This window comes from Mastigoproctus giganteus, chromosome 4 (genome assembly GCF_048544385.1).
Source record: "Mastigoproctus giganteus isolate SK-2022 chromosome 4, ASM4854438v1, whole genome shotgun sequence".
In the NCBI taxonomy this organism is placed as follows: domain Eukaryota; kingdom Metazoa; phylum Arthropoda; class Arachnida; order Uropygi; family Thelyphonidae; genus Mastigoproctus; species Mastigoproctus giganteus.
In genome coordinates this window covers 211959327-211975152 of record NC_143578.1, presented here as the reverse complement: position 1 = coordinate 211975152, position 15826 = coordinate 211959327, and the positions used below count along the sequence as shown (strand labels likewise).

The window sequence follows — 15826 nt, the reverse complement described above, 5'->3', positions numbered from 1 at the left end:
ATGTGCTATCATCGGTAAAACTATGGATAGGAAGAAGGTTATTAAAATACAAGAGGAAAAGAGTGGGGGAAAGAACTGAACCTTGGGGGACACCAGCATTAGTGGAGAAGTTAGAAGACAGAGAGCCATCTCCCATCACCCTCAGTAAGCGATCAGAGAGAAAACCGGATAACCAATTACTAAAAACATTTGGCAAACCATAAGATGTAAGCTTGTTTAGAAGACCTTTATGCCAAACACGATCAAAAGCCTTTGAGATGTCAAGAGCAACTACTTGTGTTTCACCGAACCTTTCCATTGAATTAGTCCATAAATGGGTAACATAAGCCAGAATATCACCAGTGGATCAACACTGACGGAATCCATACTGGCGATCGTTGATCAGACGGAAGGTTTCTCTGTAGTTTAAGAGTTGGCGGTTAATTGATTTCTCAATTACTTTAGAAAGAGTAGAAGTAATTGCAATGGGACGATAATTGGATGGGAGGGATTTGTCACCCTTTTTAGGAACTGACTGGATATGAGCAAATTTCCAAGCAGCAGGAAAAACACCTTTGGAATAAGAAAGTGAAAAAAGTCGGCAAAGAATAGGAGTAAGTTCAGGAGCACAGGTATTGAGAACAAGTGGAGAAATACCTAGGGACCTGGAGCTTTCTTAGCATCAAGATTCATCAATTCATCATTGAATGGAGTGTGTTGGAAATGGTGGGAGGTGTTTTACCAAGCTCATTAATACATGAGCTGAAAGAAAAATGGGATGCTAGCAGGTCAGCTTTATCCTTGGCTGAATTGACAACAGAACCATCTGGTTTGGACAGAGGTGGGAGCAGAGATGGGCAAAAGTTGCGGCCAATAGCTTTGGCAAGAGACCAGAATGCTCGGCTACCATTAGAGCAAGAAGCAAGTTTTCTACTCTTAGCCTGTTCAAACTCTAGTTTGGACTGATTAATAACTGCTTTACAATTGTTGCGAGCTTTGATGTAGGCAGAAAATGAAACTGAAGAATTAGAAACAAGCCAATTACGATATGCAACATTCTTCTCTTGAACAGCCTTAGCATATTTATTGGAAAACCAAGGTTTAGATAAAGGACAAGATTTTGAAGTGGAGTGTGGGATAAAGGATTCCATTCCTGCAAAAATAATTTCACTGACACGATCTGAGCAAATGTTGACATCAGAAGTTTTGAAACAGTAATCTGACCAAGGAAAAGATGTCTCGCAGGTCATCCCATTTTGCATTCTTGTAATGCCAAACAACATGAGGTTGGGAATAGCCATGAGATAAAGGTTCCATTAGAGAAGAGACAGTCACCAAGTTGTGATCTGAAGTGCCTAAAGGACCTCTAACTTCGACCGTGTACTTAGAAGGGTTGTTTGTGAGAAAAAGATCAAGCGTATTGGCTGTATGATTAAGATTGTTCAATATTCTTGTAGTTAAATGAACAATCTCTGCAAGGTCATTAGTAATTGCAAAAGCCTCAGCATCTCGACTTGCTGGGTCGGTGTGACTAGAAAATGGAACCCAGCTGGAGTTGTGAACATTAAAATCACCAAGGAAAATTACCTCACTGTCAGGAAAGTTGGACTGGAGAAAGTCAAGTTGCAAAGAGAGGAAGTCAAAGAGCTCCAAGTGATTAGTGGAGTTGGGAGAACGGTAGAGACAACAGATGAATTTGACACAATGAGGTAGAGAGATTTTAAGCCAGAGAAGATCAAAGAGAGGAGATTCCAAATTGCCAAGTCTCTGACAGGGAATATCAGAACGGACATATGCACAAGTACCACCTTTGAGGTGAAAGGAATCATACAGTGAATAATTTGGGAATCTGAGATGAGCAGTGGTTGAATCAACCGATAACTGAGATTCTGTCAGAAAAAGTACATGGGGTTTGGCAGACTGCAAGTGGAAATGGACATCGTTGAGATTAGAATTGCGACCACGTATATTTGTGAAATGAATTAGGAAGTGCTTGGGAGGTTTAGATCTTTTCAGATAAGCTTGCTCTATTAGTTTGACAATTCATGGTCTATTCAATAGTAAGAAAAAGTGGGTGGGACATGCTGTATGAAGTAATGAAATTTTTGGATATGGCGTACACGTGGTAAGAATATACCCAGATCCCTGACATAACGGGGCTTTGACAATGCTTCCCGCATACACACTACTCGGACTCTCTCCAATCACTATCTGGCAGAGTAGAGGTAGCAAGATTGTACACTAGCTGATCCGGAAGCTTCCTAGAGAGTTACCAATAGGTTCGGTCCAATGTACTAACTAGCGGCCGGCCTGCGAACACCATTTTAGAGCTGTACTCTCGAAATGCAAGGAATATTGGATCATCGTGGAAGTTGATAGCCTAAATAAATTTAAGGCTCAGCTGAACAGGTATTTCGAACGAACAGAGGGGTGAAATGGGAGTGGTTTTTTTTTTTTTTTTTTGGCTGATGCTGCATAAGCTTGCTTTCTTACATAATTTTTTTTTTTTTTTTTGGTAGTTGTTGGCGCATCGGCTTCTGTGGCCATAATGCACCTCCCAAGGTTGTTGCAGTACTTTGATCCAAGCCCTAGGCGGGAATCGAACCCGCGACCTTTGGGTTGCCAGGCAGGCACTTTACCCCACCCGGCTCTTACATCATATGCCTCTACTAATGCTAAGAGTGATTATCTGTACAGTGTTTTTCAGGCTGACAAGTTTGGTCATATGTATACAGTGTGATGTTCTAATCTGTCTTTTTTTATTGCACTTGAAAATATCTTAAATATCTGCTGTGAACATTAATAATATGAGTATTGCATATGGATAAATTGCATTCTCCCTCCCTAAAACTGTGCAAGAATTGTTCATTGGACATCTTAGTCTGTCAATCATTCTAATAGTGCCATTCAGTTTATTATCTAATGTATTGCAATTTTTGTAAAGTTTTTCTTTTGTTTTGAATGTTAATAATTTAATTTTGTCTCTGAGAATAGGAAAATGCATTGCTAGCCAGTCAAAGTCAACATTTTTCTGTATCAGTGCCTCTTCTTTAACATCTAAGTGGGTAAGTTGAAAATTTGTAGAAAGGGATTTTGTTAAATCAGAATTGCATGTATTTTGTTTTTGGCAGTTGCACAAAGCAGGTTCAGTAGAAACCAGTTCAGTGGTGGCACTTATCTATAATTTGTTAGGCTGAATTATGCAAAGCTGCCCTAAGCATTAAGATGTGGGATTATGTTGAGATAAGCTTGGGATACCTTCTGAATAGAATTTCTTAATGGCTTATGAAACCAATTGCATAAAGCCAGCTACATTTCAGTATTTGACTGGAATTGGCATTCCTTTGGACTCTCATTGCAGAAATGCCTGCACCAGTTCACAATGATTTTTTTATAAAAACCCAAATTGTCACACACTGCCTGCATCCTGTAATAATTTACACTGGCTGACACTATGATAGCCTATTGGTCTTGTGTAGATATGCTGTAACTTATAACTTCCCATGGGTCTACTGTCATGTATCCTGTCGATAGGTGGTTTGGGATGATGCAGTATTCTTGAATGCCACACTCTGAAAGGGATTCTGTTGAACCTACCTAACCTTAACCAATCTGTTCCATTATAACTTATTTTAAAAATAAAATATATAAGTAACAATAGTCTTCTCCTATGGTGTGAAGCATTATTTATTCAAGGTAGTGCAATATCATGGCAACTCGTGAAGGTATTCACAATATGAGATATATTTAATGATGCCAATTTATAACTACTTAAGTAGTTGGCTACGTACAGAAATGATGCAATTGCACTAACTTGTATGCAAATAAAATATTTTTAATTTAAAAAATTATTTTTTGAATTACTACTGAAATGAAAATATACACTAAATTCTGAAAATCTGAATTTGAAATACTAAAGTTTATTTCTGTTCTGAAATATTGTATATTTCAGTTGAAGGAAATTATACAAGTGTCATTCTGAAAGCTACCTTTTCTCTTATGACAGTTCTGGAGGCATTTTGCACTTTGGTTGCCTTTGCTCCACTCTAAGTAATTATTGATTCTTGATGAATTTTTATTAGAGTAACCCAAATAATATAGGAAACAACATGATTGAAGAGTAGAAAGAGTTTTGTTTCTTAACATGTCATTACAAAGGTGTGAAGGGCAGGAGACGTTTGCTCAGTTTTCTTGGATTTTTCATATGAATACGAGATTAGCCATGTGCATAATCATTGTAGTTAATGGTTACTCTTAAGAATGGCTTAGCTCAGGAATAGCTGCTTTGATCCTTCGTCTTCATGATTTTCTTATTGATGAAGGGATGTAGGACATAATGTCAAAATTTGAGTATTTATTTGGTTTTTTGTGAGCTTTCATTGAGGGACATCTGGGGTAAATTATAAAAACTATTTTAATTTTATGCAAACTATTTATACTGTGTTACAAATAAAATATTTTAATTAATATTTTTACAGAGTAAAAATTATCATAGGATAGTTATAATGTGATGAAAAGTGCTAAAGCATATACTAGTTACAAGTTAATTACAAATGTGTGATACAGGCCAACTTGTGGTACAAGTTGGCCTGTACCACAGAAATGGTTCAATTGGCCAAACTTGAGAATGAGAAAACACTGATTAGAAGAGCAAAGAAAGAGGACAAGGAGTTTTACACATATGTAAATACAAAGAAGAAAAGAGCAGATCAGATTACATAAGAGGTCAGGGTTGTGGGAAAGTCACTGATAGCTGCTGATGTAGCTGAAGAATTGAATGGACTTTACATCACTCTTTACAAAAGAAAGTCCTTTCACAGCAAGGAGAAACTGCTAGTGAATGTTAGCACTATAAATTTAATTACAGAGCACCGTTTACTAGAAAAAAGTATTGAGATTGGAGGCAGTTGAGGGCTTTGGGTAGATGCTTATACCTAGTTATTTTAAAGAAAGTGATAAGGGAATGCATTAAATCATTAAAGTTAATTATGAGGACTCCATTAGACTGAGGGATGATATCCTTAAATTGAAGGTGTATCGCCAATTCATAAATGTGGTTCAAAGAATGAAGTGGATAACTACAGATCAGCCAATCTGACTTCAGCAATAGAAAAAATTGTGAAGGAAGTGAATAAGGAGTAAAGAAGACATCAGAATCATCCAGGTAGGAATGATTTTTCTAAAGGGAACACAACATGATTGTGTAAAGGGAGAATCTTCTTTAAATAACCTGATAAACTGTTGTAACAGTGTCACTTATGAGTTGGATGAAGGAAATAAGTTTGGCTTTGTCTATTTCCATTAGCCAAGTATTTGACTTGATGCTGTATATTGATATTACAGGTGAAATTCTTAGATGAATTGTGGGAGGTAAACCTTAGATGAACCCTTTGCCTCTTAACACAATTAAGAGGCAAAGGGTTGTAATTAATGGTTACTTTACAGAATGGGCTAGGGTTTGAAATGTAATCCCTCAGGGCTTGGTACTGCACCTGGCTCCAGTGCAGACAGGTGGCAAGGAGGGCCCACAGAATCCCTGTCAATGATTTTTGAATGTTTATATAGAGGCTATAAATACATTGTATAAGGAAGTTGGGAGATGGCACTTGGAACACTTTGTTCAATATTGGCTCAAGGGCACCCACATGAGAAAAAACTTCAAATAGGTTGGCTACAGAGCTTGGTAATTATATAGTATCTTAGAGGGGGATCTAATTGATGTTAATAAGGCTCCAAGAGAGTATAGTAAAATGAATAAAGGGGATTGGATTTGAATTAAATTTTTGAAATTTTTAATACTTGAACAGAATTCCATCTCACACACAGCAAAATACAACCATTTCCAGTTCTGTCTTTTAGACACTGTGTTACAAATAGGTAGCATAATATTTTTGTTTTAGAAAATGCAGCTTATTTGTAGTATGCTGCTGTGGCAAAGGGGCTTAGAGGGGGAACAAGCATTGTGTGTGTTATCAGACACTTAGTCTAAAACACTGATGGATCCAATATCTTTCTATTTCAGAAGATTTACGAGAAGTCCGGTTGGCCTGCCTCCCTAAAATCCACTCGTGCTTGTCACTTAGGTGGCAATGAATGTATAGAGTGGTTCTCTTCAAGACGCCTGGTCAGCATGAAGAGGAAAAGCCCAAACCCTCCAGCACACAACAGCACAACAAAACAAATGGCCTTCAGTCCCCAGTGGCTTTCACTCCCCCTCTTACGGCAGCGAGAGGATCAGAGTGGAAGCAGAGAGTGCTAAGAATCTCTGGGTACGACCAGGCTGCCATGCACGGAAACTGAACTTGGCCTGTTACAATGTAAGATCACTCATCGGTGAAGGCAGGATATTAGAGCTGGAAAAGGAATTAGAAAATGTGAATTGGAATATTATTATCATTATTAGCTACACGGTGCAAGGAAGCCTGGGACTTATGCTGCACCAGCAAAAAAAAAAAAAAAAAAAACCCCGAGTTACCCTGAGGGAGAGAGTGTCAAAAGTAGAAGGGAATCGCCAAGAAAGAGAAGAATGATGATATCCAGCTCACGACCCAGTGGATTGAAATGGCTGATGATGATGCCAATTTGTTGATAATCCTTCCAATGTAAGAGACCAATCACTGATGTTATGAAAACTTTTGTCCTTTCTTTTAAAAAGTTTTACTTGTGAATACCCTGTTCTTAAAAAGAGAGGATTTTAAGTTCCTGTTTTCAATGGTAAAAATATTCTTTATTTGTGAATGGTATTAATTTTTACAAAATGATGCAAAAAAGCAAGCTTATACAGCATCATTTATTTTTTTTTTTCAATTTAGATTTGTTCCCTTTTGTGTTGATGCGGAGGAAAAGTCAGGGAATGACCACCGCATATTCCCAGAGCAATATGGCCTTAGTTGCTAATGCTCCTAAAAACCAAATAACAAACTACAACAACAAACAACTTACAAAAGTAAGTTGCAGTCTTTTTCGTGGATAATTATGGTCTGTGTCACTGATGCCCCGAAAACCCCACTACAACAACTTCCTCAGGAGAGATACATGTAATTTACATGTGAAAGAATTAAACGATTAGCAACACATGAATGCCAAAAGCAGTCTTAAAATTCTTAAATTATGACTCATGTGCAGGACTGTCTTAAGAATATACAGAGCTTAGAGCAAAGTAGAAGACACAGAGCTGTTTTCAGATATATGACATAAGGCAATTAAATGAACAATGAGTTTAACTGATTGTGAATGAGAAATTTTGTTTCATATGCTGTTTCACTTAATCACGATAAACAGTATATTGTACTTAGACTTTAATGCAACTGATGTTTCAAAAATTAAAATTATACACAGCAACAAACCTATTCATTGCATATAAAAAAAAAAGTAAAGTGCAGCCATTATCAACCCACTGCAGGATGGAAGCCTCCTCAACAATTCATGCTGAGGGAAACGGACCATAATCAGCCACACTGATCCAGTGCGGGTTGGCTAAATACATAATACTAATGAATACTTATGAACGTTGAAGCTTTTCAGTGACTGGACTTAGAAATTTAAATGGCAGGTTGATGTGCAAAATGTGAGGGGGGGGTAGTGGCTATTATCTCTTGGTAAGAGAAACTGCTAAGCATTTCATACTATATAATTTTAATACATTCCAGCATTTCATCAAGGTTTAGACCAAAATGTCTGTCATATGAACTGATAAGTTAAGGGGTAGAGAAGAAAAATACATGTAATGATTATAAATTGTGAGAGAATCTTGCTGTAAGTATAAAAAAGAGTTTGTAATCAAGTTATAAGGTTATTATTAATACAAAGGCAGATTATGAGAGGTTTTTGGTTAAGGGTGCAAAGAAAAGTAGAAAATTATTTGCTTATGTTAACACTAGAAGGAAGGGATGAATTGAATTTGTCCATGTGATGTGCGTGACATCACTGCTTCAGCTCCTGTACAGGTTGCTGATTAAATAGATAAATATTTGTCATCTGCACTCATGCACAAAACTTTTGAAGATGGAGGTACTAGGAGTCTCTAATAGTGATTGGGAATTATCGGATTTTGTGATAATTGAAAGCTGAAAAACAAATTATTGCAACTAAAAGTAAACAAGGTACATGGGGTAATGATGGAATCTATCTATATATATTAAAAGAAGTGGCAAAATATATAATAAAACCATTAGCTGTAATAATGAGAGCATCTTACAATTCAGTAGAAGTCCTTACAGAATGGTGATGAGCAAATGTTTTTACTATTCACAAGGATGGGCCAAAGGGCAAACAGAGTACAGTCAGTCCTCGTATAACACATTACTTGAGCAGGAAAAGGTGGCATGGAAAGGTTACGGAGCAATAAAAAGTACTGAAGCCTATAACAGCTACAAGGTGATGTGTAATAGAGCCACAGAAAAGGTTCGACAGGCAAAGGCAGTTTATGAGAAATCACTAGCAAACAGAGCAAAGAGAGGGGATAAAGAATTCTTCACATATATAAATGCCAAGAAGAGCAGGACAAACCAGATCGGACCTTTACGTAAGGGAAAGGGGATAGTAATAAATACACCAGCTGCCGTTGCAGATGAACTCAACAGTTATTTTGCATCGATATTTACAAATGAAAAGCCTTTTGTGGCAATGGGAAATTGTGGGAGCGAAGTTAAAAAATATGTAATTAATGATATTGAAATTTCGCAAGATTATTTAATGAAAAAACTTTCGAGCCTACAGGCCAGTAAGGCTCCTGGAGTTGATGGAATATACCCTATAATCTTAAGGGAGGCGGCAAGCGAGTGCATTGAACCATTGAGGCTAATTATGCGAGTATCACTAGACTCTGGGGAGATTCCCTTGGATTGGAAAAGTGCAAATGTATCTCCCACACATAAGGGTGGCTCTAAAAGTTAAGTTAGAAATAATCGACCTGTCAGTCTGACTTCAGTAGTAGGGAAAATCATGGAGGCAATGATCAAGGGTGGAATTCAGGATCATTTGGATAGAATTGAAATTCTCAAGGATACTCAGCATGGTTTTGTATAGGGAAAATCATGTTTAGCAAATCTGGTTCGCTATTTCGAAAGGGTCACTCACGAGCTGGATTTAGGGAATAATTTCGACATTGTTTATTTAGATTTCAGCAAAGCTTTTGACTCAGTCCCACATGAGCGGTTGCTTTATAAGCTAGAACAGGTTGGAATCACTGGGAAAATCCTTAGATGGATAGAAGGATGGCTTCAGGGCAGGAGGCAGAGGGTTGTGATAAATGGCTATTCCTCAGATTGGGTTGATGTAAGAAGTGGGGTTCCCCAATGACCAGTATTAGGACCACTGTTGTTTTTAATTTTCATAAACGACATCAACGAAGGGATAGAGGGCGTGATGTCTAAATTTGCAGATGATGTTAAAATTGGTAGAGTAGTTAATGATCACTGTCAAGCTGAGCTTCTTCAGAGAGACCTAGATAGACTTCAGGAATGGTCAGAAAAATGGCAGCTATGCTTTAATCCAACAAAGTGTAAGGTATTACACCTGGGAAACAGTAATCCCAAAAAAACGTATTCATTTGGTGGAGTTCAACTAAACCCAGTACTGGAGGAAAGGGACTTGGGTGTTACGATACGGTCAGACATGAAATTCTCTGAGCATTGTAAACAGGTTGCAAGGAAGGCCCATGGTGTCCTATCGATGATCTATCGAACTTTTGCAAGTAGAGATAGGGACGTGATAATCCCATTATATAAGGCTTATGTTAGACCACACTTGGAATACTGTGTTCAAGTATGGAGACCGCACCTAAAGAAAGACATCGAGCTTCTTGAAAGGGTGCAAAGACGGGTAACTCGCCTGGTGAGATCGGCAAAAGGGCGTCCTTATGAAGAAAGACTTCGAATATGTGGGTTGCAGAGTTTGGAAACTAGACACCTTAGAGGAGATTTGATTGAGGTGTTTAAGGCTCTGAGAGGCATCAGTAAAATGAATGAGGACGAAATTTTCAAGATTATAAATGATGCTAGAACTAGGGGACATAAATTCAAGTTACGGGGGGAAATGTTTAGATTGGACTGCAGGAAGTTTTATTTTAGCCAGCGAGTTATAAATTACTGGAATAAGTTGCCTTCATGGGTGGTAGAGGCCGACAGTTTGGGGAAATTCAAAGGTCATCTGGATAGTACTTTCGGGTAAGGGAAGCGCATAGGATGATAGGTTTAATCTCCTTTTTTTTTATTATTATTTAGTTATTTATTTTATTTTTTTATCATTGTTTTTTTTTTTTTTTTTGGCTGGTGCAGAATAAGCCATGGGCTTTCTTGCACCATGCGGCCGTTACTAATACTAACACGTGTTTACACTACATGAATTCGATCATACATGATTTATAAACAGGGGAACAATAACACGAACTGAATTCGCTTATGCACGATTTGCCTTTGTGTTTACAAGAAATGGCAGTCAAATGCGGAATCACCCCAACTGAATGCAACACGATAGGAATGAAGAGAAGATTCTGAAAATGAATTTGTTTTTTATATCAGTGAAGGGGAAACGCATTTCACCATAATAATGTAAAAACCCACACAATTCCAGCTATCGGTATAATCACAAATGCAATTAGATCGAGTTTATAACAGATTCCACTAGCAGAAACGCAACTGGAAATTGTTGTTATTGTTTTATGGTAGTAACCCCTAGAAATGTGCTTTAGTATTTTGTTGTTGTTTGTTATTTGGTTTTTAGGAGCATTAGCAACTAAGGCCATATTGCTCCGGGATATGCGGTGGTCATTCCCTGACTTTCCGCATCCTCCATATTTGATGGTGACGGTCTCGAACCCCGGTCTAATCAAGAAGCGTGTGCTACGCACTGCTGCTCCTTTCCACCTGGCTACGGAGGCGCCTATGTGCTTTAGTAAAATGTGAGGTGTTAATAGTGTATCTCTGCCTTTACGGTGTTGGTTATTCAGTTGCTACATGCGCGCAGCTTTGTTTATGTGTATCAAGTGTGCCTCCTCGTTTTGTAATTGCACTTTATTCCCTAAAAATGAGTAAAATACTTAAAAGGTGTGAAAAGGAAGCGTCCTGGTGAAGACACTGCATATTCAGAGAGAAAAAGAAAAGCAATATCGATAAACAGAGGCGGACTGGGTCAAAAATTCTTACCCGGGAAAATTTATAGAGGCCTCATACTATGGTTTATGGCCAAAATCACAGCAGTCTCCGGCTCACCGGGATTTCCCCAGTAAGGCTTATGGCCGTCTGCCGCTGTCGATAGAGAAAAAATATGAAATTGTGAAACGCTTTGAGCAAAATGAAAGGCCATGTGATATTGCACGTGCTACAGACCCAAATGAGGCAACGCCGAGAATTACAAGAATGCAGAGAAAATAAAAAAAACTTTCATAGCAGGAACAACTCAAAGTGTAATTAAAATCCATTAGATTAAGACACAAAGAATTGGAAGAGATGGAACAGCTGTCATCTGTTTGGATAGAAAATCAAACAAAAAACAAGTTTGCTTATGATAGAAGCAAAAGCATTAGCAATATTTTATTACGTAGTAGTCGTAATAAAATACTTACGTATTTTATTATGATTATTTATTGTGTTTGGTAATGTTTTGGTTTGTGTGTTCAATCTTGGGTGTCCGGCACCTAACCCTATTTTTCGCATAGGGCCTGTTGTTTATATTTCACGAGCTAGGAACACAACTATCGTGCTATACGAGGACTGACTGTAACTATAAGTTTGTCTTCTGTGCTAGGGAAAATAATTGAGTCATAGTTAAAGAAACAACACAAGATTATCTTGATAAAAATGAAGCTATAAGGCAATCACAGTTTAGTTTTAAAGGGAGATCATGCCTAGCCAATCTCATTAATTACTATGAGATTGTCAGAAAGGAACTGGATGTGAAGAATAATTTTGATATCATATACGTTGATTACATTAAAGCCTTTGATACTATTACACGCGAATAACTGTTGTATAAATTGGAGCAGTATGGAACTACAGGCAAATTACTACTGTGGATAAAGGGATGATTAAGTGGTATGAGACGGAGAGTAGTTATAAATGGCCACTGCTAACTAACATTATGAGTGAAGTCACACAGGTTCACCACTGGTTCTCCTTATTGTTTTGAATATCTATTAACAATGTTAATATGGGTATTTCAAGTTTAACGATGCTGAGAATACAGAGGCAAACAGAGTGATTAATGATATTAATCAAGGTAAATTACTTAAGAAGATCTGTATAAGCAGGCATATGAGCTAAAGATTGCACATTAAGTTTTAATATTGGTAATGCAAAGTTACTGTATTTGGGTGGCAACAATCTCAAACTAACATACTGTTTGGGTAGCACAAGAGTCAAGGCAATAAAAAGAAGACATAAGATAATTGTACAATATGATATGAAGTTCTCTGTGCAGTACAGACAGGCTGCTAGAACAGCTTGTGGGGGGGGGTTCTACAGGAGCTCTGCTAGCAGGGTCAAAAGAGATGATTATCCCATTGTATAGAGCAATGGTTACGCTATATATTGAATGCTGCATACAGGTTTCGAAACCTCACTTTGGGAAGGGATATAGATCTGCTAGAAAGGATGCAGAGAGAGAGAGAAACAAGATTAGTTGATATGGTAAAAATCAGTGATACACAGTATAGCTGTATATCACTGATATCAAGATGAAAAATGAAAGAAACATCAAGTAATTTAAGTAACATGGTCTTTCATTCTGTATTTAATATAAACGTGACATTTGAAATCATTCAAAAAAGAGCAGTAAATTAATTTTTTTGGCTAATTTTAGTGTATTTATCTGACTTAATGTTATGAATGAAGGACTGCTGCTGAAAATATGACTTACATTATGAATACAGTAAGCAAGTGATTCCAACTACATTTTTTTCAGAATTTAAAAAAAAATGAGCTCTTTAAAGAATTCAGAATCAAAAGTCAATTTCTGTGGTTTTGAAAATATTTTTTTGTAATAGACATATTACACATGTAATTGAAACTTAGCATATTAAAAAAGTTGTAAAAATCTGTTTCAAATTGCAAGGTGTACCCAAAAATGCTCATTGTGTCCAAACTTAACCTTTCATAACAGTGAAATCTATTACATTCAAAAGTTGTTGCAAAAATGCAAAATTTCCAGAATCTTCACATTTTTTTAAAGATTTTTATTTGTTTAAGTGTACAGGTATATTAAATCAGTATGCAGTAAACTCCCATTATAACACTCAAGTTTTTAGTGTTATCCTGCTTTTAATGCTGCTTTCTTCTTGATCCTAAGAAGCACCATGTATTTTTTAACACCTGTAGTGCTCTTGTTTAAAAATTCATTCCCAGTTGTATTAATTTTTCAAGTCCCAAGAAGGAATAAACCCAGATATAATCCTCCTTCCTCTTGATTGTTTACTTTGGGAAAGGTATGATAATAGAGACTAAATTTTAGGAATCATTAATTTTGCAGGTGACTTTTATTTCATATTTAACTCAGCCTTTGAAGTAGATAGGTAATTTTTTTTTTTTTTTTTCAATTCATTGCTTAGCTATTTATCACTGCATTCTTTTTAACAGCATGAGGAAACAAAGGTTGAAGGTGCCAAAAAAGCAAGTATGGTATATTAAGTGTGCAGGTTTTCAACTTAGGTATAATGCTTATACATAAGTATTGCTTCATAAAAAATGCAAAAAGCTTAAAAAAAAAAAAAAAAAAAAAAATCAGTGCTATATATCAAAATATTGATGATAAACAGGTACCAAAATGGGGGGGGGGGTCTGCTTATAACTCTTTGGTACCAGTCCCTTTAAAAGCACTATAATGGGAGTTTACTCTATATTAATCATTTATATTTTTCTTATTTAAATTTTGTAATCTCTGGTATCTGTTGATAGATTTAACAATTGTAGCATTTGTTCATTTCTTTCTTTTTTAATTATAGTTTTAGTTGAATTAAATTAACTATTCTAAAATCCATTGACATATCATTTATCAGTTTTAATTTTTGATACAAATAATCAACTTCAGAGAAAATAACATAACTATTTTTATTTATCAGGTCGGAGAAGGAGAGAAACTTGTAAGAGCTCTTTTTTCTGTTGCTCGTTGCTATCAGCCGGCTGTGATATTCATTGATGAAATAGATTCACTTCTCACCCAGAGATCTGATTCTGAACATGAGTCATCACGCAGGATTAAAACTGAATTTTTAGTTCAATTGGTAAGTAATGAGGAAGAGTTTTAAAAAATACTCTTAATAGACATATTTTATCAGAAACACTTGAAAATAAAAACCATATATGTTCTGCTTTGTATACATTTTTAAAGTACACTGTTTTGAAGAGTTGAGTCAGAGATGCACACAGCCACAAAAAAAGGGTCATTTAATAGTAAATCTAAATCATGACTCAAACCAGAGCAGCAAAGCAAAAGGCTCAAGCTAATGGGAATGCTGTGGCCCAGGGGAGAACTGAGGGGGGCAGTCGTCCTCTGAATCACAGCCTTTTAAGATGCACTATTGCTTGATGTTTGCGGAGCAGTCAAGTATGGGACATGATACTGCCATGGGGGATGTCTTTGTATGTGTGCGATGCAAGGAGTGTAAGGAGATAAGGCGACAACTCAGCGTTGTTATGGGCCTATATGAGAGCTTGAAGGACAGGGTGGATGCCCTCGAAGGATTACAAGTGAGGGGCCCATCAAGCTCTCAGCTGCCCACACCAATGCCAGAGCTTGCACTTGGTCATCGCGCAACACAGCGGCAACCCCCAAGGCAGAATGCGCTGGTCCCAAAGGAACTAGTAGTTGTTGGTGACTCTATTGTCAGGGAAATGGGAAACATGCTTTGTAAAAAGGATAGGTGGAACAGGACCAGGGTATGTCTGCCAGGGGCAAAAGTTGATGACGTTGTAGAGTGGATATCATCTTTTAAGGGCACAAAAGGTGATATAATTGTACACGTTGGCACTAATGATATTAAGAGCAGGAGACCGGCGGAATTACTTGACAAGTACAGGTCACTTAATGAAAAAAAGCCGTGAATTAGGGTTGAAATTGAAAGTGTCTGCAATTCTGCCCAGACACGATAGGAGGGAGTATATGATGAGAGCCCTGTCAATCAATTCGTCCCTGGAAAGATTGTGCAGGGCTCAAGGGGTAGAATTTTTTTCAGCCTGGTCTGTACTTGTTAACAGGAGAGACTGCTTCTACAGGGATGGGATACACTTAAATAGAAAGGGTACAAGAATGTTTGCTGATGCTATCGAGGCAGTGTTAGGTGGGTCGGAAAACTGCTAGATTGGGGGATACAAGGACTAATAGATTAACAGTAGCCACTGGCAGAGGTGAAAGTGATTCTTGCACTGCTTCTATTGGAATGAGCCGCAGCCTGGAAAATAAGATGCAGGATATTTCAGAGACTGCTGGGAATCATTGGGGTACAAGTAAACACATGGGTTGTGTTAGGGTAGCTTAGAAAAAGAACAGGTGCATGTATACTTGTGTGTACACCAATGCTAGGAGTTTAGTAAATAAATTTGATGAATTTGAGGTATTGCTCAAAACATCAAAGGCAGATATTGTGGGGATTTCAGAGACATGGTGTCACACATATATAAGGAATGCAGAACTGGAATTTGGGGAGTACAATGTCTACAGAAAGGATAGACAGGATAGGAAGGGAGGAGGGGTTATGCTATTAGTTAAAAAAACACATAAAATCCAAGGAAGTGAAGCCAGTCGACATCGCTGGACAGTGCAGTGTTGAGTCAGTTTGGTGTGACATAAGCATTGCGAGATCAAAATTGAGAGTAGGAGTGTGCTATAGGCCTAATGACTCTGATGAGTATAATAA

General features: G+C 37.3%; 1 protein-coding gene across 1 annotated transcript in view; it reads left to right on the top strand.

The window, feature by feature from the left end:
* The window catches only part of LOC150087383 (fidgetin-like protein 1), a 142534-nt gene that overhangs the window by 83172 nt on the left and 43536 nt on the right, over positions 1–15826 (top strand). The window contains exons 8-9 of the mRNA XM_090372036.1: positions 2974–3044; positions 14033–14194. Coding sequence (XP_090228162.1) covers positions 2974–3044; positions 14033–14194 — 233 coding nt within the window. The remainder of the gene's footprint in view (positions 1–2973; positions 3045–14032; positions 14195–15826) is intronic.